Below are 20957 nucleotides of genomic sequence, written 5' to 3'. Positions count from 1 at the left end.
GTTCGAAACGTCGTTATTATTTTTTGTTTTATTTTTTTATACCTACGTGACTTTACCGAAAGAACCAAAGAGTATGGATTCCTGCAGTCATGAAAGCTTCAAATCACTCTTGAACTATGTTTTTAAAAAAATGTTCCAGGTAAGCCTTCCCCTTCCCGCTGAGCTGCTATATAGCCCACTTTCAAAAGCGACCTGCTCACAAACGATCGCCCAACGAAATGGCTTATCACGTGGAAATGTATCGCAGCCAAATACTCTAAACGGGTGACGTTGATTCTAAATGTGGAGGGAAAACCCGGAGGACCCGGAGAAAAATTCCACGCGACCACGGGGAAAGAGAGAGACGCCCAGACCCCAACGATTTCAGGCGTCAGGGTCGGGGTCGAATCTACGACCTTCTGGATACCAGACGAGGTAGTTAACGTCTCAGCCACCGTGGCGTACGAAAGCTTCACGAATCACAGGTCATCTCTGAAACGGTGTGTCGTTTTGCGACATGACCTTTGGACGTTTCGGTCCAGAACCGAAACCCGAGCTCTCAGTACTCGCACCGCTGTGGTTTAGTTTTGGTAGGGCCCCTGTTTCGCGCGACGTGCCCCTATGACCGTGTGCGAAGTATAACAAGGATCACTGCTGGTATACTGCAAAATAATGGCGTGTGACCTTTGACACTCCTTTAGTGCAAATGCCTGAACGTACAAGAGATTAAATTGACTATGGAAGACTGGCTAAGCACGGTCGGCTTTGTGCGTATGTTGTAGAAGTCCGGACGTTCAATGACGCATCGTTAGAGTCCCTGTCAATCCGAACCACCCCTCCCCAATCGGGAGACACCCTGCCCCCAAAGCTATCTCTCTCTGACTGCCACAATCTCTATTGGAGTTACCCCCCCCCTCCCCGCGTTACAGATTGCCGGACCGAGGGAGACATCAGTGAGCTCAGTGCCACCCGTCGAAGCAAAAATTCCCTCCTCGCCACCACAGATCAAAACAGATTTTCTGGCGCTGCCGCCGCTACTGCTGCTGCTGCTACGTTGGCAGCGGTGCAGAAGCAGAGCCAACAACGAAAACTCTGCGCTGCGTGTCGATAATAACACCGTGTGGCCGCCTCGACAGAAATACATATATAGCGGGCGACGTTTCGTGCAATGGCCCTCCTTCGTAGCAAGTAGTGTCCGAAACGTCTCCCATTATATTTTTTCGAGAGAGACAGAGAGGTGAGGAATGGGAGGCCTTCTTCCAGCAGTGGATAGACCCCGGCTGGTGATAATGATGACGATCAATATCATGAGGGACTCACATTACACGTGCTGCAAAACACAACTACGATCGATCACAAACACACGCACAGTCCTCACTATCAACACGATGACGACCCCCCCTTCACCCCCCCCCCCCCACCCAAACCCCCCCACCACCCCCACACAAAGCGTTCACTTCCCCCAGAATTATTTTGGTGAAATCCGAAATAGTTCCGAAAATTACACTTCAAATATAGGCAACAGGCAGAGCACTGTTCCGGAATAGTCGGACCTTGTGTGCGTCCTCGACGCGTAATCACGAAACGTAAACTCGCCAGGAATTTCGTGAATGGCACTGGCCGTTTTTATTAAATTATTTATTTCATTTACGCTATTTATTTACTCTGCCACAAATGTTCCCTTTCATTACATTCGCGATGCTGTGCCCCCCCCCCTCTCCGGGGGGGGGGGGGGGGGTAAGCGACTCTGCCCTGGAGGGATGATTGCGGACACACTTACACGGAAAAAACAAAAACAAAGATCCCCCGTATAGCCTGAACAGACTGTTGGGGCAAGTGCTGTTAGCGAGCAGCACCTACGAAGGCCGGCCCGGCATGCGAGGGGGTGGGTGGGCAACACCACGCCCGGCCGCCTTTGTCTCCCTAGTGACGATATTAACGCATCGCATCAGGTACTCATTTAAGGCTGAGTCGACCTAGGGGAGGCCCAGGACCGGTTCAGATAATCGTCACCGGTGTTGGCCGTGAGCGGGAATCGAACTCGGGTCACCGGGTTCGTAGCGCAGCGTAGCGCTAACCACTGCGGACACACCCCCACGAGGACACACACTCACGTTTCTGTGTGTGCAGGGAGAGGTGGGGTCGCGGTTAGCGCGTCGTGTTACGAAGCCGGCGACCCGAGTTCGATTTCCGCACACGGCCAACACCAGTTAGGATCATCTGAACCGGTCCTGGGCCTCCGCTAGATCCACTCGGCCTCAAATGAGTACCTGGTACGGTGTGTAAACATCGCCACTGGGGAGACAAAGGCGGCCGGGTGTGGTGCTGGCCACCCAGCACTGGCAGTAAAAGTATGTTAACGCTATACGGGAGATCTTTGGCTTTATTGTTCGAACCCGGCGACCCGAGTTCGATTCCCGCTCACGACCAATGACGATTATCTGAACTGGTTCTGGGTCCACTCATCCCACCCCGCCGTATATCTTTAACAGACTGTTGGGACAAGTGCTGTTAGCGACGAGCACCTACTGTATGTTGAATAATACATTCACACACATCACACTCCCACACACTCCAATACACACACACACGCAGTAACATTCTTTACCGGCACAGCAAACACCGTTAAACCGCACATAGCACTCGCTTAACGACAGCATTGACGTATGGCCTGCCGCTGCACCATTTGCATAATAGGTTTCGGTGAAGCTCAAATCTAAAAAAACCGAGTCTTATCGGCACAGAGGGACCATTTCTCAGCTACCGTCATCATTGTGCCCTCAATCCAGCCGTCTCGAGTCGCTACTCGTATCTCTCCATCTCCCGTTGCAGAGAGCCACGGGAGAAAATTCCACATTCCTATGGCGCGAGTCTCATCCGTAGAACGAACCCCTAAATTTGGTGTTCGTTTTATCAACTCGCACGCCAGACGCCATTTGTCTCCCCACACACACGGTACCGGGTACTCATTTGAGGCTGAATCGACCTAGGGGAGGCCCAAGAGCTGTGCGAATAGTTGTCACTGTTATTGAGCGTGAATCAAACACGTGACTTCGCAACAACACGTTCTATCACTCATCCACACACCCACACACCCACTTACTGATTCGACCACTCACTCACTCATTCACTCATTCACTCATTCACTCATTCAAATACAAAGATCCCCCATATAGCCTAAACAGACTGTAGGGGCAAGTGCTGTTAGCAAGCACCTATGAAGGCCGACACGGTACACGAGGGGGTGGGTGGCCAGCACCACGCCCGACCGCCTTTGTCTCCCCAGTGGCGATGTTTACACACCGCACCAGGTACTCATTTTAGGCTGAGTCGACCTAGGGGAGGCCCGGGACCGGTTCAGATAATCGTCACTAGTGTTGGCCGTGAGCGGGAATCGAACTCGGGTGGCCGGGTTCATAGCGCAGCGCGCTAACCGCTACACCACCGCTCCCCACACTCATTCACCCACTCACTCACCCCACACACCCACTCGCCCACTCACTCACTGATTCACTGACTCACACACTCACTCCTCACCCACACACTCACTGACCGACTCACCCACACAACAACAACCGCCATTCGCCACTAAGTGGCGGTGACGTCACCACTGCGCTTGTGCCAGGCTATGTGCACGTTAAGGCCACGTGAAATTTCGAACGCCCGCCAGAAGGAGGTCACGGAACAGGCTCAGATGCCATGGGTCGACTGACTAAGATGGCTGGCCGATGCACCACCTGTGCGCCTTACTGTAACAACTTGCTGTGCTTTAGCCACTCGGCGCTCCCCTCGTTGTTGTGAGCGTCGCTCCTCCGCCGTCCGTTGTTGTTGGAGGGCGACTGCCTCCAACTGCCCAGCAGCGTCCTTCACGAGCCTCCTCCTCAGAGGCCGATATTGACACCGCCGGTACCAGTCATTGGCAAGTCCACTCAGCTACACATGATTTTGTACCGCATCACTCCATCTCTTCTTTATCCTGTATCGTACCCGTTCATCCCCATTTATCAAGCTGAACAAAAGCTACCCTCTTCCTCCCCCCATTGTCTAACACACTTGGACTGCGCCCTCGCCTTCAGCCCCCCTCTCTCCCCATGTCTCTACCCCCTCCCTCACTCCCCCCATTGTCTAACGCACTCGCTTTACTTGTGCTGCTTGTACTTGTGGTGCTTTGCTCCGACATTGGCGCTGGTTGCCTCGCCCACGCTGTTCACGCCGCACAGCTTTGCTCACTTTGAAAGCGCCTTAGAAGTAGTTGCATTTGGAGGCTTGCCCCCTCTTTTCTCTCCGCCGTGGGCCGGAATCGAACTCGGGTCGCAAGGTTCGTAGCGCAGCGCGCTAACCGCTACACCACCGCTCCCCACACACCCACCCACTCACTCACCCACTCACCCACCCACTCACTCACCCACACATCCACTCACCCACCCACCTACTCACCCACTCACTCACCCACCCACTCACTCACTCACCCACTCACTCACTCACCCACACACCCACTCACCCACCCACCTACTCACCCACTCACTCACCCACCCACTCACTCACTCACCCACTCACTCACCCACCCACTCACTCACCCACCCACTCACCCACCCACCCACTCACTCACCCACTCACTCACTCACCCACCCACTCACTCACCCACTCACCCACCCACTCACTCACCCACTCACTCACCCACTCACTCACTCACCCACCCACCCACTCACCCACCCACCCACCCACTCACCCACCCACTCACCCACTCACCCACCCACACTGCAGGTGACATCACTTCACTTTCTGCTTCTTCCCACGCACTCCTCCAGTTTTGAATTCCCTCCTCCCATTATCTCTCATCTATCGCATCTTCAATCGTGCTGCTTGTTGCTAGCCGCTTGGCATGTTGGACTCTTGGTTTCTCCGCGACTCTGCCGCTGTCGTTTGGTTTAAAACCCGACAAGAATAAAACAAGAAAACAGAACAGCCCCGGGACTGAGAGCCAGAAGGATGTTGAACCCCGTGACCTGCGCATTGCGGGGGACGATATTCGACCACAGCGCCCGTGCGTCTGGACATCAAGGAGACGAATAAATAAATAAACCAAATAAATAAACCAAATCCACAAACGGAACCGCTCGCCTCTCTCTTTAAAGGTCTCTCGGTTGAGTGTCTTCAACATTTCAGAGGCAGAAGCAGCAGCAGCTGTAGCCGGCGGGCACAACGTGGCAAGATGAATTCAGAAGGAGACTAAGTAGACAGCGCTGGAAATATAAACATCGCCCGTACGCGTTCGCGTATTTAGGGAGCACGGAATCACAACAACAACGACGACGAGAGAGAGCGAGTCCGTGTACCGGAGGCTCACGGCTCACCGCTGAACACGATTCGCATTTTCACCGAGAGACGATTTGAATTTCCTTCCCTTCGAGATGGATAGCATTACCTGCGCCGGCCATAATTTATCGAGGACTAACAAAGATTTTGATTCTGGAATGGATGGGACTGGGGGTGGGGGTGGGGGAAGGCGGTATAGGGAGGGGGGGGGGATGTTGAACTTCTTTCGCACCGTATGTAGTAAACTATGCTAATCGGTAGGGGTGGCGGGTGGGGCACGATAACTCTCTTTTAAATAATCCACGGTGAACCGAGTTGCGACGTCGAGTTGCGTCGCTGTCCGGGATCTACCCCGCGGGAGACTTGGCCGCCACGTTACTGAGCCAACAGACGACGTTTCGGGCAACGGCCCTTCTTCAGAGCGCATAAATAGAGAGGCCAGTAGACAGTCGGTGATAAGAGTTGAAGGCTGCACTTATTTACACCATTGGGCACTGATGAATTAAATTAAATTGCTAGAATACAATAAACTAAATACAACAACGCCAAACCGATCGTTTTGTCTATTGGCACGTGACCTAGTTACTCAAATTGATTTTAAACAACAAAAATGTCCCCATGATAATTATTGAAGCGGACACTCCCACGTCTTGGAGAGACGTATTTTAGCAGCGTGGAAGAGTAGGACAAGTACGGCGAGTCCTCGCTTAACGCGTGTTCACTCTTCACACAGCGCGGAACGCGTCCCGTTATAACGCGGGGTTCTGAGGGGCCGTCCATAAATGACGTCACGCACCTGGGGGGGGGGTCAGACATTTGTGACGATGTGTGACGAGGGGGGGGTTTGAGAAATGTGACGTCACATCAAAATGCGCAACTTTAAATAAATATAGACAACACGTTCTACTTAATTAAATAGACTTTTTAATAAATGTTTTCTCCTACAACATCAGAGTGCAGCGCCACATTAAATACGCACTACAATAGTTTAAAGCGAGTGAAGCATGTTTTATTTTTTGGGGGGGGGGGGGCAGAGCTTTGTGACGTCACATTTGAGGGGGGGGTCTGACTTTTTGTGACGCCGTGTGACGACGAGGGGGGGGGGGGGTGTCAAAAATCGTCGAAAATCGCGTGACGTCATTTATGGACGGCCCCTGAGCCGCCTACGACGAACTACTTTCTTGAGCTGAGCGGCACGAAACAGTCACGCGGCACGATACAGTCACGTGGCACGATACAGTCACGTGGCGGCGTACCCCCGGTTGTCCCGCCGTCTTCACTGCGTGTGCATCGTAGTCGTGAGTGCATCGTGTCTCGCCCAACGTTACCGTTACGTTATTTATGAACGCGTTTTATGTTTTGGTCTCAGCTTGAACGCGGCACTTTTCACGACCGCGTCTGCCGCCGCGTTAAACGAGGACTACCTGTGCACCGTACCACGTGGTTGCGGTACGGCGGTGCGAGTGGGGAGGAGGGGGGAGGAGGGAGGAGGACGAGGCGGGAGGGAGGGGCAGGAGGAGGACGGAGGGAGGAGGAGGGGGGAGAGGGGATTAGGAGGGAGGAGGAGGGGGGAGGAGGAGGACGAGGCGGGAGGGAGGGAGGGGCAGGAGGAGGAGGGGTGGAGGAGGAGGAGGGAGGAGGCGGCGGCGGGAGGGAGGGGCAGGAGGAGGGAGGAGATCACTCGCTCGACCCTTCTCTGAGCCACATGAATTTTGACATTTCCCCTCTTCGCCTCGTCCGCCTTTGTAGCCCCCGGGGGGGGGGGGGGGGAGTAGGGGCGGGCTTGACAGCGTCTGGACGTCGATCAAAGCCATATGCGTCTCTGAGAATCTTCTTCTCGAGGCGAATGTCTCCCAAATAATAATAATAATAGTGTCAACTTTGAAGCGCGCCACTGGTCGTACGGTGTTCGATTTGTGATTATTTTTTTAAAAGTTAATAAATAAATAAGTGCGCCTTCCGGTCGTCTCGCGATCGTGCAGAGCAGTGCGGCCGCGTTGCGTGTTAGCGAACGGCCCGCGGAAGCGGACACTACAGAGCCGCCTCTTGAGATCCGCTCTTCTCTCGTCTTTTCGAAGCGAGAGAACGACTCAAGAATACGTGACTATTCTGACAGCTGATCTGTCCACCGCTGGATGAAGGCGTGGGTCCCAAGCGGCAATGCATAGCTCGTGTGTTTTTTTTTTTGGGGGGGGAATGTCTTCAACCAGCAGTGGGTAGAGCATGGCCGATGATGACGAGTATGATACTTGACTACACTCGTTGATGAGTGTAGGGAGGAGTGTACACTCAAACAAAGACAAAGATCTATACTCTATAGCCTTAACATACTGTTGGGGCAAGTGCTGTTAGCGAGCATTTATGATGGCCGGAACGGTACACGAGAGGGTAGGTGGCCGGCACCACGACCGACCGCCTTTGTCTCCCCAGTGGCGATGTTTACACACCGCACCAGGTACTCATTGGAGGCTGAGTCGACCTGGGGGAGGTGCAGGACCGGTTCAGATAATCGCCACTGGTGTTGGCCGTGAGCGGGAATCGAATTGGGGTCACGGGGTTCGTAGCGCAGCGCGCTAATCGCTACACTACACTCACACACTCGCACACACACACTCAGACACACACTCGGTGGTGGGCGGAGAGTGAAGGCGGACCCTGGCAGTGGCAGAATCGAGACCCATGGCACAAAGCCCTCCCTTGTGCTGTGTGGAAGCATTCCAGGTGACAGAGGCTGCTTCAGAGATCTAATTACCGTTCTGCGAATGTCCCAATAGCGTGCGCCGTAGCTGCGCTGCGCCACGGCGATATTCGGGTTGCGCTGTCGCGTGCAGTTACGGCTCGACGTCCGACGTTTCGCTCCACATGCTGGGTGGGAGCTGCTTGGTTGAGGAACTGAAGAACACTCAATTGGAGAGTCCTAGTTGTGTGCACAAGAGGGTCACTTTGAAGAAGCGATCTCAGAGACAGCTCTGTAGTGTCCGCCTCCGCGGGCAATTGTCTCGAACACGAAAAGGTTCCACTGCTAAACAATTCATTAATTCTACTTTGACGCGATGCGGATTACGTAATCACGAGAAAATTTGAACGCATTTCTATGTTGTTTTCCATTTAAAACGTTAATGAGCGTTGAGGCATTGCGGCATTGGTGCCCATGCGCTACTTACAGCCCTGCAAAGCAACTGCTGTTGACTTCCTCAGAGAATGGTGCTGATTGTATCGACCCGGGGATAGATGATGGGCTGAGTCACCAACCACCCCCGTTCTCCATCAACAAGGATTTGAACTCGCAACTTTCCGACTGTGAGCCCATTGCTCCGGGTCACGTGGCTCGATTCACAACAGCGAGTTCTGACCTCACTCGGCTGCGTGCCCCCTTGTGATGATCAAGCGCCTCTCCACGGCCTCATCGTCACCGACACGACGAGACGCGAGGTCAGGTCACGAGGTCAGGTCACGGCGGGCAGCCAGGTAGGGGGGGTTCTAGAACCCTCCTCGGGGGTGGGTGGCGGAAGACGGGGGGGGGGGAAGCGTGGAGGAGGAGGGGGAGGTGTGGGTTTGGGCGATCACGATTTTATTTTATTGTTTAAATAGGGCCCGGTATTAATATGATTCATTTAAAAATAAAAAGTTCTACGTAAAAAAAAATTTATCGAGTAAATAACCAACTGAGACCCAGAATTTCAACGATACTGTGATATATCCCGTCCGGATCAAAACAAAGGAAAAATTAAAGACCCGGCGCACACCGCCTGGATCCCGAAGCGCTTTGCAACGGGCGTGCCGATGGCCCTGAATTGGCGGTTTCCATCTCCGGGGTGTTGTTTTTTTCAGCAACGCCTCTGATGAACGCGGCCGGTTTCCTCCGGGCGAGTGCGTGATAGCAGCGAGGCGTCACACGAACGTCTCGATCATAAACCATCGTCACGCGAACTCCGTTCATCCTCGCAGCAGCAGCAGCGGCTTTTGGATAGCCAACGAACAAAGGCGGTCACCGCATCGCGCGCTTTCAAGATGCCCTTCTGCGACCGTCTGGAACGCTCTTCCTTCCGATATCAGGAAGACACTGGGAGCTGTGCACTTGTAAATAATCTAAAATGACAAACTCACGTTTTGTTTGACTATTTGTTTCGTGTGATTAGTTTGTTGTCGTTCCCCCGCCCCTGCACCTGCGATTAGCACGGTTTGGCTACGTACGGTTGCGAAAGAAGTTCAACGTACAATACGTAGACTACCGTGTCTCCCCGTTGCGGTAACTTTGATCCGCCACTGGGCTCACGGGCTCGACAAGATCTTTCGTGTGACCAATGCATCGCTGTTGCGCTCGTGAATTCATTCCCACATTCTCTCCAGCCTGCAGTGTCCTGTAGCTGCCGCGACCGCCAGCGGCTGTTGGGACTGTGATTGTCCACGTGACGGAGCTGCTTAGCACAACGGGAGCTTTGTCAGACTAAAAACGAAAGTTTTGAAACAGTTTTTTTTTTAATATTTTACCAGGTAAGACCCACAGCTTTATTTCAGAATCCACCTGGCCACAAAGTGATAAGCCTACGAAGTGGCTTATCACGTGAAAATGAAACAGGCAGGCGCTCTAAACGCACGTTGATCCTAAATGTGTAGGAAATCAATCGGCGGAACCAGAGAAACATCATCCACGCGACCACGGGTAGAGAGAGAGAGACACACGCAAACTGCAAATATACAGCAGGCGTCAGGGTCGGGATCGAACCCACGACCTCCTGTTTACCAAGCGAGGTAGTTATCATCTCCTAGCCAACGCCGAGGGTTGTGGAGGTGAAAATATTTATCGGCAGTGGAAGAGAGAAGGCGATGCTGATCACCATCATCATCATTGTAACGCAGCTGACAAAAACAAACCTAGAAGTCACTGAGCGTAATTTACAAATGTAACAAGAGATACGATTTTGGTTATTTGTTACCGAGAGAGACGCAGACGTAAATATACAAATAAGAAGGCTGCTAAACGAGAGCGGAGAGGGAGAGAGCGAGAATAAGAGAGAGAGAGAGAGACATGCAATGGAATCGAGATGACGATTCACTCCGCCAGTGGATGAAGCCCGAGCGTGACCCCCGGTGCTGTCGCTCCCTCTGCTCTTGGGACAAAGGCGGTCGTGCAGCGGGGGGGGGGGGGCGACTGACTGTGAGCGCCCCGCGGTGTAACTCGAGACGGGTTGGGGGGATGCACAGGGGACTCGCGGTTGCGCAACCGCGCTCCGTCTAATCACAGCGAGCGCGGGGCCAGACCCCGGCGTGGCTCAGTGGCCTTGGCAGGGAATCGAACCTTGGTGTGCTTTGGTTTTGGTTGATTTTTTTTTTGGGGAGGGGGGGGTTTGGCAGACAGGCAAAATTCCATTGGGCCGTGAATGTCCTCATCCCATGGGGCGACCGACCTGGCTACACCATAGAGACACCTGGCTTTAAAATAATGCCACGGTCGTCCATTCGCACGGTGCAAGCGCCACAGAGACACACACCACAACAGGGTTGGGTCAATCACATCGCACGCAAAGTGTCGCGTGTGCGACAGTACCGCGCCTGGTAAGATTGCCAAAAATCAAACGGGTAGAACCTTAATCTCATCATAGCATCGCGATCAATTGGCGTGGACACGAGGATGTGGCGTGGGCAACGCCAAGCCCGGCCGCCTTTGTCTTCCCACAGTTGACCCACACCGCACCGGGTACTCATTTAAGGCTGAGTCGACCAAGGGGAAGGTGGTCTAAGTACAGGTTCACATACACGTCACCGATGTTGGCCTTGAGTGAGAATCGAACTCGGTTCGCCGGGTTTCAGAGTGCAGCGCATTAACCACTACCCCCCCTCCCAACTCTTTGTTAACGCGCTACGAATCCGGCGACCCGAGTTCGATTCCCGCTCGCGATCGATGAGCCGTGACAAATATTTTCAACCGGTCCAGGGGCCTCTCTCGTAGGTCGACTCAGCCTCAAAAAAGTGCAAAAACATCGCCACGAGGGAGACAGAGGCGGCCGGGCGTGGTGTTGACCACCAAACCCCTCGTGTGTCAAATAGGTGCTACTCGCTAAGCAGCACTTGCCCCCAACATTCCGTTGAAGGCTATACTGGCGGGGGGGGGAGGTGGATCTTTGTCTTTGTCAGTGCACTGCACGCAGCCACGAGCAGAGAGAGCGGACGCGTCGGTAGAACTTACCCGACTCGCATCGCGGGACGCTCCCTCCTCCTGCTCCATCGAACCTCTTGGGACGCGCGTGGTCGGCCCCTCACTCCGAGCGTGTCGCTGAGGCTATACGGGGGATCTTTGTCTTTGGATTTACACACCACCCGTCTCCTACAGCGCTCTCCTATTCCTTCTCCTGCTCCTTCTCCTCTAAAGTACTCTTTTACACATGGTATTCCCCCTCCCCCACTGATTTTATATATATTTTTTAATACCTCTCCAATATCGCAATCACCGTTAACTCCGATCGTCAGAGTGGCAACGGTAGCAGCAGTAGTAGCGGCAGCACATTGTACAACGTGTCGAGACAACAAACTTAGTACAAACTCGCCCACGTCTCTCTCACTCTCTCCTCTCTCTCTCGGGCTCAAAGGAACTGAGTGAATAGAGACCACGGCAGTGTTACTTGTGTCACCCAACACCCCCCCCCCATCACCCACACACCAAAGACAAAGATGTCCCCTGTAGCCCCTTAGCAGACTGTTGGGGCAAGTGCTGCTGCGAGTGAGGCGTCTTTTCGTTCGGGTCGGTAACGGCGCACGAGTTGAGTGGGTGACCAACAGCAAACCAAGCCCGCCCGACCGCCTTTGTCTCACCACAGTGCTGACGTCATATACACATGGAATCAAGTACGCATTTAAGGCTGAGTCGACCTGCCGGAGGCCCATGACCCGGTTGGGATATTCGGTTCGTCCATGTTGGCCGTGAACGGGAATCGAACCCGGGACGCGGAGTTAGTTGCGCAGCGCGCTAACCACTGCGCCACCACACAAAAACACAGCACCCCCACACCCACATATTGCCTCTCCCAGACCCAAGCCCCCTTTACAAATCTTTCTCAAAGAGGTTCCAGTTATGAGAGCACTGGGCGATACCATGTGAGGATGGTGACGGGGGGTGTCTATGTGTGTCCGTGTGTGATGCTGGCCTGGGCCTGTCCCGCGACCTCGTGTCACTCCAAGTGGTTAGCCTCAAATGTGCACCTGGCCTGGCACAGGCGCCGTAGTGACGTCACCGTCACTTAGAGGCGAAGGGCGGGGTATTGGTGTTGGCCACTCATCCCACTCGTGTGTCGTGCCGGCCTTCATAGGTTGCACGCTAAGCAGCACTTGCCCGAACAGTCTGTTACATGCTATGTGGGGGGGGATCTGTGTCTTTGATGCTCACGCAAAGATCCCACACATAGCATTAACCAGACTGTTCGGGCAGGTGCTGCTTAGCGTATAGACTAAACACACTTTTTGTGGGCAGTTGTCTTCGAAAGCGGTCCAGAATTTGCGCGTTGCTGAATCAATGCTCCGCTGGAATGAGTCACTGCCCCGAGGCAGGTCGTGGAGCCGATGGGTTTGTGTAACAACAACAAAAAGGTGAATGTTTTTTTTGCGTGGAAATACGGATAGACGAAGGAGGCCGATTGCCTGCTTATCTAAGTTATTGATTGACGGACTGAGTAAGTAAGTGAGTGACGGAAGGATGGACAAGCCCCAGGGCGAGACGGATGGAGAGGTCGGTGGGAGGGATCGGAACAACATTTGGAGGGAGACCTCCCCCATCGCCTCCTCAGCCATGTGGCGCCGAGCGGGGCGAGCGGGGGGTAGCGAAGGGGGCTGAGACCCCCCACCCCCCCACCATCTCCCCCCCCTCCACCTCCCTCTTCCCCTCCCCCCACCAACCCCCCAGCTCCACCCGCCACGAACGCTGCGCTGAGTAATTAATCTTGCCCCAACACGTTTCTCATCATTACGGGATGCCTCGTGCCATTAGCGGGGCCGATCTGTGCGCGCCCTCTCTACCCACCACCACCCCTCTCTCTCCCCCAGCCAGTTCGTAAGCGGCGCTGCTATTTGGGGTCACGCGCGGAGAGGCCCTCGAATCAATCAAATGTTCAGCAGCAGGATTGGCGAATGTCCTTCTGCTTTGGTGGCGCGGCCCCGGCGGCTGCGCGTTCGTTCGCCACTCGATGTGCGTTGAACTTCTTTCGCACCGTACGTAGCCGACCGTGCGAATCGGAGGTGCGTGCGGAGCGTCGCGGATCGAAGCTGTCCTGATTGATATTGCGAGCGTCGTCATGATCATCATCATCATCATCATCGTGATCGTCAACAAAAGCAAGATCATCATGCACAACATCATCATCCATTGTGTCAGTTGATGGGTCTCTGTGTGAGTTGGTGGTTCTCTATGTGAGTCCATAAATCTTTACGTGAGTTTATGGGTCTATGTGTGAGTCTATGGGTCTCTGTGTGAGCTGATCGGTCTCTGTGTGAGCCTATGGGTCTTTGTGTGATCTATGGGTCTCTGTGTGAGTTGGTGGTTCTCTATGTGAGTCCATGAATTTTTACGTGATTATTTGGGTCTCTGTGTGAGTATATGGGTCTCTGTGCCAATTACTTACTCAATTGAGATTACACAGCAGGAGCAGCAAATATCGCCCACTACTGGTAGAAGACTCGTGCCCCCAGGGCGCTCTTGCGATTGAGACTGCTCTCATCCTGGTCTCTTGAGTTCTCACCGCTGGTGCCACGGAATCAAAACTGAAAGTGGAACTTGAGCTTGGCGTTCGTCGGCACGGTGGCACGGCGCGCGTGCACCACTCGCCACGACAAAGGCTCCATTCGGAAAAAAAAACTCCCAGAGGAGTCCCACGGAAGCGGATATCACAGAGCTCCTTCTTGAGATTCCTTCAAGTGACCTCTGGCCCACTACACAGCATGGGTCAGCATGTTCCCATCCACCCCGCTATAGATCATAACAAAGTGTGGCCTTCACAAAAAAATACGCTTTGGTTCCTTTCGGTAAAGTCACGTAGAAAGAAATTGTTTTTTTTCTTTCTCCGTGACTTTACCGAAAGAACCACAGAGTAATTCCTGCAGTCACGAAAGCTTCGAATCTGGTTAGAATTAGTTTTTTGTATATATGTAATATAATATGCGACATTTCGAGTAATGTCCATTATTCTTAGCACATACATGACAGGCCAGAGAGACAGAGTGAATAAGGGCCTCGCTGTGTATGTGCTATAAAGAAGGCTCGTTTCCCGAAACGTCGCCTATGATATTTGTTTTATTTTAAGGCGACGCACAGTGTTGTTGATTAATCTGTTGACTTTTTGCGTTTTGCTATTTATGCTTGTGAACAACTGCCGATGCAGCAGCAGCAGCGTCACCAAATAATCTGCTAAAGATAGTCATTAACGTTGGTCGCGTGCCATTCGTAAATCTCAGAACTGGAATTTAGCCAAACAAAGCACGAAGCCAAATTTTTTTTGTCTAAAGGCGATGGGGATTTGTTTGTGTTCAGAACCTGATTACAGACCTAAAACCGTGGCCTTTTTATTCGTTCATCATTTTAATAAATAAATCGGAGCCACGTGTCAATCCACTGCTGGATGGAAGAGGCCTGGACACGTCCCGAGCGGTGGCAGGATGTACGAACAATGAAGGGCGTGGTGGGGGCTGCTCAACGCTACAAATAGTTGCAAGCCCCCCTCAATCTCCCCACCCCCTTCCTCCTACCACGCAAAAACCTCACCCCCGCCCCCCACCCATGAACCCCTCGCCCTCCCCTCGCAAAGTCCGGGTTTTCCCTCCACATTTAGAATGAACGTGCGTTTAGAGTATGTGGCTGCTATAAATGGCCAGGTCGCTTCTGAAAGAAAGAAAGAAAAAAACGATATCGCTCCGTTAGGCTTTACTTGGTTACGTAACAAAAAATGGATTAGTTTCGTTTTAGTTTCAAAGTGAGTCGAGCCAAGGCTGTAATGCACGGGGACATAGAGAGAGGGATGGCAGAGGTTCGAGGGAATGAGAGAAGGGGTGGGGAATGAGAGGAAGACAATGGGGACGGAGGGGAGGAACGGGAGCACAGGGGTCACGAGAGCTGAGGATCGTGACCTCTAGGCTATAAGTTCAGAGTGCTGCTGATCATTACACCATTGGTGCATTATTTTAGGCAAAATAAATCATTTGAGAGCGAGATGTACGGCGTGCTTTGAATACGTTTGAACGCGTATATGGGACTGTAGTTTTTAGTGGAAAAAGAACGGATAATACACTAACATGACCCAAAAAAATATGTTAATAGCTTCAAAATGTCAGAGACTCGACTTTAACGCCATCAATGTCAACACGTGCCTGAAATCATATCCAGGTGGTCTCCAGAGCCCGGAGGCAGCAGCACATGTCACGTGGTTGTTGTTGCAAATTCTCCGAAAGTGTTAACATGTTTTTGAAGCACCCTGCATTTCGTTGTCACCCTCTGTTCCAAAGTGTTCAAAACTCAGTGAAGCTTTGAGAATGTCAACAACGTTGTAGAGGGGGTTCCCTTTGTTGCTGCAACCAACAATATGTGGGGCGTACAGCGAGGGCGTGAGGCTGCACTGATGAGACCCGGAGAGGCGACACCGGAACGCAGGTTACCTGCTTAAATAATCGACTACCGCCAGGTTAACGTGAACTGACAAGGGCACAGGGCCTTGGGATTTTAAAGATTGTAAAGTGTATTTTGGTTTCACGTGGAGTTGCTGAACGGAAGGAAGGTGTCAAGTTAGTCGCAACGCCGGGTGAGGTTGGGGTTTCTTGGGTTCAGGGTTGGATTGAGTGGGTGGGTGTCCGCGAGACGAGATTTATTGTGTCGTAGAAACATAAACGCGGTTCCGTATTTGTCTCCACGTTCACAACGCTGGGGGTGAGATAACACGAACACAGCTGCGTGGGACCGCACCCCGAAGGCCAACACCATTGTCACGGACACCACCAGCACCATTACAGCCACCACTATCGCGCAACAACCGTATTCACGATATTAACACCACCGAAGACAAAGATCCCCCGTGTAGCCTTAACAGACGGTAGGAGCAAGTGCTGTTAGCGAGTGGCAGCTATGAAGGCCGGCACACGAGTGAGTGGGTGGCCAGGATGGGGCCCCACCACCTTTGTCTCCCCAGTGGCGGATGTTTACACATGGCACCAGGTACTCATTTGAGGTCGAGTCGACCTAGAGGAGGCCCAGGACAGGTTAAGATAATCGTCACTGGTGTTGGTGTCCGTGAGCGGGAAACGAACTGGGGTGGCCGGGTTCGTAGCGCAGCGCACTAACCGCTACAACACCGCTCCCCAAACCACCACCATCCCCACCACCATCAACCCCTACCACCATCACCATCACCACCCTCACTCACCACCATCACCCCCAGCCCACGGCTCACAGCCCCGAGGTCCAGGTTGTTGTGGCCCAGCCCCTGGCTCCCGATCGTGGTCACCTCGTGCTGTGGGCCCTCTCTGCTCAAACCACGCGGCTACATTTCTATAATGCCACTCCCACTATATTTGTTATAATTACAAATTAACTTATTTATCCAGGAAAGCCGCACAGATGCCTCTGACTCTTTTACAAGAGGGTCCTGCCAGAATGGATTTTTTTTCAGACGTGGAAGGAGGAAATCGGAGCACTCCAAAGAAAAAACCCACGCCCTTGCGCGAGGGAGCAACGCTGTATCCCCCGCACAGACTGAACCTGCGATTAGTGCACGTTACTGTACCGCCTTCTCCTGGCGAGCCACGGTACGGCTCCTTCACGACGCCGACGCGGTAAAGGGAAGTTTCACATCATCTCTGTGTGATCCACCAACCCTCGCTGCTGCCTGCAGCACAGTGCTGGGTTACAGGCAGTGACGTGCGGCGTCGTCACCAACGCCGCACAGCTCTGTAAATGACGAGGACACACCCCCCCCCATCGTCACAGAAAACGCACCTCGTGACCCAACAGATTCGTATGAATGTTGGCATGAGTCGAGCCCATGGATGGGCCGCTTAGTGGGCATGTGGGGACGTGCACGTGTTGTGGGTTCCCAGAGGGAGACTTTGCAGCAGAGAGTATTGGTGGCTATGATGCGCTGACGAGTCCTGTAAAAAGACAAAAACGGTCCACCGAGTGTTTATCTGTCAGAGTGGTGCAAATCGCCCGATGATGCTGGATGTAATTACAAGCGAAACGTCGTGCTCAAATTGTAAATGTTGTGGATTTACTCTCCAACACACCGGTGGGCTGAAGTAGTAAGTAATTGGCGTTTTGTTTACGTGACAAATCCCTTACTAATTGGCTGTCGGGTGGTGGAAGGTTACGACACATTCATGCTTACGCGATATAACCCAAAAACCTTTATTATGAATAATATTGGTCGCGAAAGCTAACGTTGTTCAACTGTTTATCTCTGCATCGCGCTGCCCATCAGTCAGTCAACAGCTATGCATATAGATCAGCTCCAGTCTCCCGCAAAACACGTGACTTCTGTGTGGCCACCCCCACTCTCAGTCCATCCCCGCCCACTGTGAAAACAGACGCTGCTCCCCCTCCATGCAGCAGCAACAGCTGTCGAGGCCCCGATGAAGCCTGTTCCTCCTCCCTCTCTTCGCCTCTCCTGATCCTTCCTTGTGCTCCCATTCCTCCGCTCCTCCTTCATCCTTTTCCCTCTCATTCCTTCTCTCCTTCACGTTCCCCTCTTCCGTCCTTTCCTCTCTCTCTCTCTCCCGCTCTGTCCCGGGCGTTACGTCCGTGACGCCGCTCCCCTCCCCGCGGTGGGGGGGGGGGGGGGGGGCACGGGTAAAGCGTCGCAATTTTTTATTCTTACTGAAAATGTATTTCGATGGCGACTTAAAGACGAGACGATCGATGTCCTAAACACACATTGATTTATTGGCCTCATTTAAACCGGGCGAGAGAGCCCATGAGATGCCCCAGGGGAGGACGTCAACCGCGGAGATGGAGCTCGTTGCGAACGTGCTGAGTGGATCGCTGCATCGCGGCACTGGCTCTGCGAGGTCGTTGCGCATTGACCGTTCAACTTCGTTCGCACCGTACGTAGCCAGCCGTGCTAATCGGAGGCGCGCCTTGGGGAGGCCTTGCGTCCAGCAATGGCGAGATCGTGACTGTTGATGACAATTCACACCTCGTAGTTAATCCACTGCTGGATGAAGGCCTCTCCATATCATCATAAGCCACGGTCTATCCGCTGCTGGATGAAGGCCCTTCCAAGCCATCGCCATCCCTTTGTGGTTCAGTGATCCCACAGTGGACTTCACTCTCACGCACATGAGCCAATCTCATTCGCGATATCTAAATTCACAAAACGCGCCATATTTTTCGGATTATAAGACGCACTTCTCATCTCCGTATTTTCAAGTAAATTTGGCCACGCGGATCAGCGATAGACCGAGCGGCACGCGATCGGCGGGTTCGGCTCGTGTGTTTGGGGGGGGGGGGAGCGGTGGCGCAATGGTTAGCTCACTGCGCCACGAACCCAGCGACACCGCGTTAGATTCCCGCTCACGGCCAACATCGGTCGCGAATTTTTGAACCGGTCTTGGGCATCCCCTAAGGTCGACTCGGCCTCAAATGGGTACCTCGTGAGGTGTGTAAACACCTGCGGGGCGGGGGAGTCAAAGGCGGCTGGGAGCGGTGGTAGTGTTGGCGCGACGACCCACTCGTATGCCGTGCAGTGCTCCACTAAATAGGTGCTACTCGCTAACAGCACTTGCCCCGACGGTCCGTTAGAGGCTATCCAGGAGGGTATCTTTGTCAATTGTGTGACCATTTTGGAAGAACTACTTTTTCGACGCGAGCGCGTCTTACATTCCAGGTGCGTCTTACATTCCAGGTGCGTCTCACCTTCCAGGTGCGTCTTACCTTCCAGGTGTGTCTTACATTCCAGGTGCGTCTTACACTCCAGATGCGTCTTACATTCCAGGTGCGTCTTACCTTCCAGGTGCGTCTCACCTTCCAGGTGCGTCTTACCTTCCAGGTGCGTCTTACATTCCAGGTACGTCTTACACTCCAGATGCGTCTCACATTCCAGGTGCGTCTCACCTTCCAGGTGCGTCTTACATTCCAGGTGCGTCTCACATTCCAGATGCCTCTTACCTTCCAGATGCGTCTTACCTTCCAGGTGCGTCTTACACTCCAGGTGCGTCTTACATTCCAGGTGCGTCTCACATTCCAGATGCGTCTTACATTCCAGGTGCGTCTCACATTCCAGGTGCGTCTTACCTTCCAGATGCGTCTTACCTTCCAGGTGCGTCTCACATTCCAGGTGCGTCTCACCTTCCAGGTGCGTCTTACACTCCAGATGCGTCTTACCTTCCAGGTGCGTCTCACATTCCAGATGCCTCTTACCTTCCAGATGCGTCTTACATTCCAGATGCGTCTTACATTCCAGGTGCGTCTCACATTCCAGATGCCTCTTACCTTCCAGGTGCGTCTTACATTCCAGGTGCGTCTCACCTTCCAGGTGCGTCTCACATTCCAGGTGCGTCTCACCTTCCAGGTGCGTCTTACATTCCAGGTGCGTCTTACATTCCTGGTGCGTCTTAACTTCCAGGTGCGTCTCACATTCCAGATACCTCTTACCTTCCAGATGCGTCTTACATTCCAGGTGCGTCTCATATTCCAGATGCCTCTTACCTTCCAGATGCGTCTTACATTCCAGGTGCGTCTTACATTCCAGGTGCGTCTCACATTCCAGATGCCTCTTACCTTCCAGGTGCGTCTTACATTCCAGGTGCGTCTCACCTTCCAGGTGCGTCTCACATTCCAGGTGCGTCTTACATTCCAGGTGCGTCTTACATTACAGGTGCGTCTTACACTCCAGGTGCGTCTTACACTCCAGGTGCGTCTTACCTTCCAGGTGCGTCTCACACTCCAGGTGCGTCTTACCTTCCAGATGCGTCTTACATTCCAGGTGCGTCTTACCTTCCAGATGCGTCTTACATTCCAGGTGCGTCTCACATTCCAGATGCCTCTTACCTTCCAGGTGCGTCTTACATTCCAGGTGCGTCTCACCTTCCAGGTGCGTCTTACATTCCAGGTGCGTCTCACCTTCCAGGTGCGTCTTACATTCCAGGTGCGTCTTACATTCCTGGTGCGTCTTAACTTCCAGGTGCGTCTCACATTCCAGGTGCGTCTTACATTACAGGTGCGTTTCACCTTCCAGGTACGTCTTACCTTCCAGGTGCGTCTTACATTCCAGATGCCTCTTACCTTCCAGATGCGTCTTACATTCCAGGTGCGTCTTACATTCCAGGTGCGTCTCACATTCCAGATGCCTCTTACCTTCCAGGTGCGTCTTACATTCCAGGTACGTCTCACCTTCCAGATGCGTCTTACATTCCAGGTGCGTCTCACCTTCCAGGTGCGTCTCACATTCCAGGTGCGTCTTACATTCCAGGTGCGTCTTACATTACAGGTGCGTCTTACACTCCAGGTGCGTCTTACATTCCAGGTGCGTCTTACCTTCCAGGTGCGTCTCACACTCCAGGTGCGTCTTACCTTCCAGATGCGTCTTACATTCCAGGTGCGTCTCACATTCCAGGTGCGTCTCACCTTCCAGGTGCGTCCCACATTCCAGGTGCGTCTCATCTTCCAGGTGCGTCTTACATTCCAGGTGCGTCTTACA

At 53.1% G+C, this 20957-nt stretch overlaps 1 protein-coding gene across 5 annotated transcripts in view; it reads right to left on the bottom strand.

The window, feature by feature from the left end:
- LOC116952919 (SAM and SH3 domain-containing protein 1-like) overlaps positions 1 to 20957 on the bottom strand; it is a 304847-nt gene that overhangs the window by 128879 nt on the left and 155011 nt on the right. Inside the window, exon 1 of one of the 5 annotated variants that reach the window (XM_032972634.2) lies at positions 11483 to 12335. The exons of the other annotated variants lie outside the window; for them this stretch is intronic. Coding sequence (XP_032828525.2) covers positions 11483 to 11521 — 39 coding nt within the window. The 5' untranslated portion in view covers positions 11522 to 12335. Of the gene's footprint in view, positions 1 to 11482; positions 12336 to 20957 lie in introns of those variants that run through there. 5 annotated transcript variants of the gene reach the window in all.

The sequence above is a fragment of the Petromyzon marinus genome, chromosome 49 (genome assembly GCF_048934315.1).
Source record: "Petromyzon marinus isolate PM22_M1 ecotype Great Lakes invasive population chromosome 49, UKy_Petmar_22M1.pri1.0, whole genome shotgun sequence".
Lineage (NCBI taxonomy): Eukaryota > Metazoa > Chordata > Hyperoartia > Petromyzontiformes > Petromyzontidae > Petromyzon > Petromyzon marinus.
Note: the sequence above shows the minus strand (reverse complement) of the source record. Positions and strands in the feature narration are given on the sequence as shown.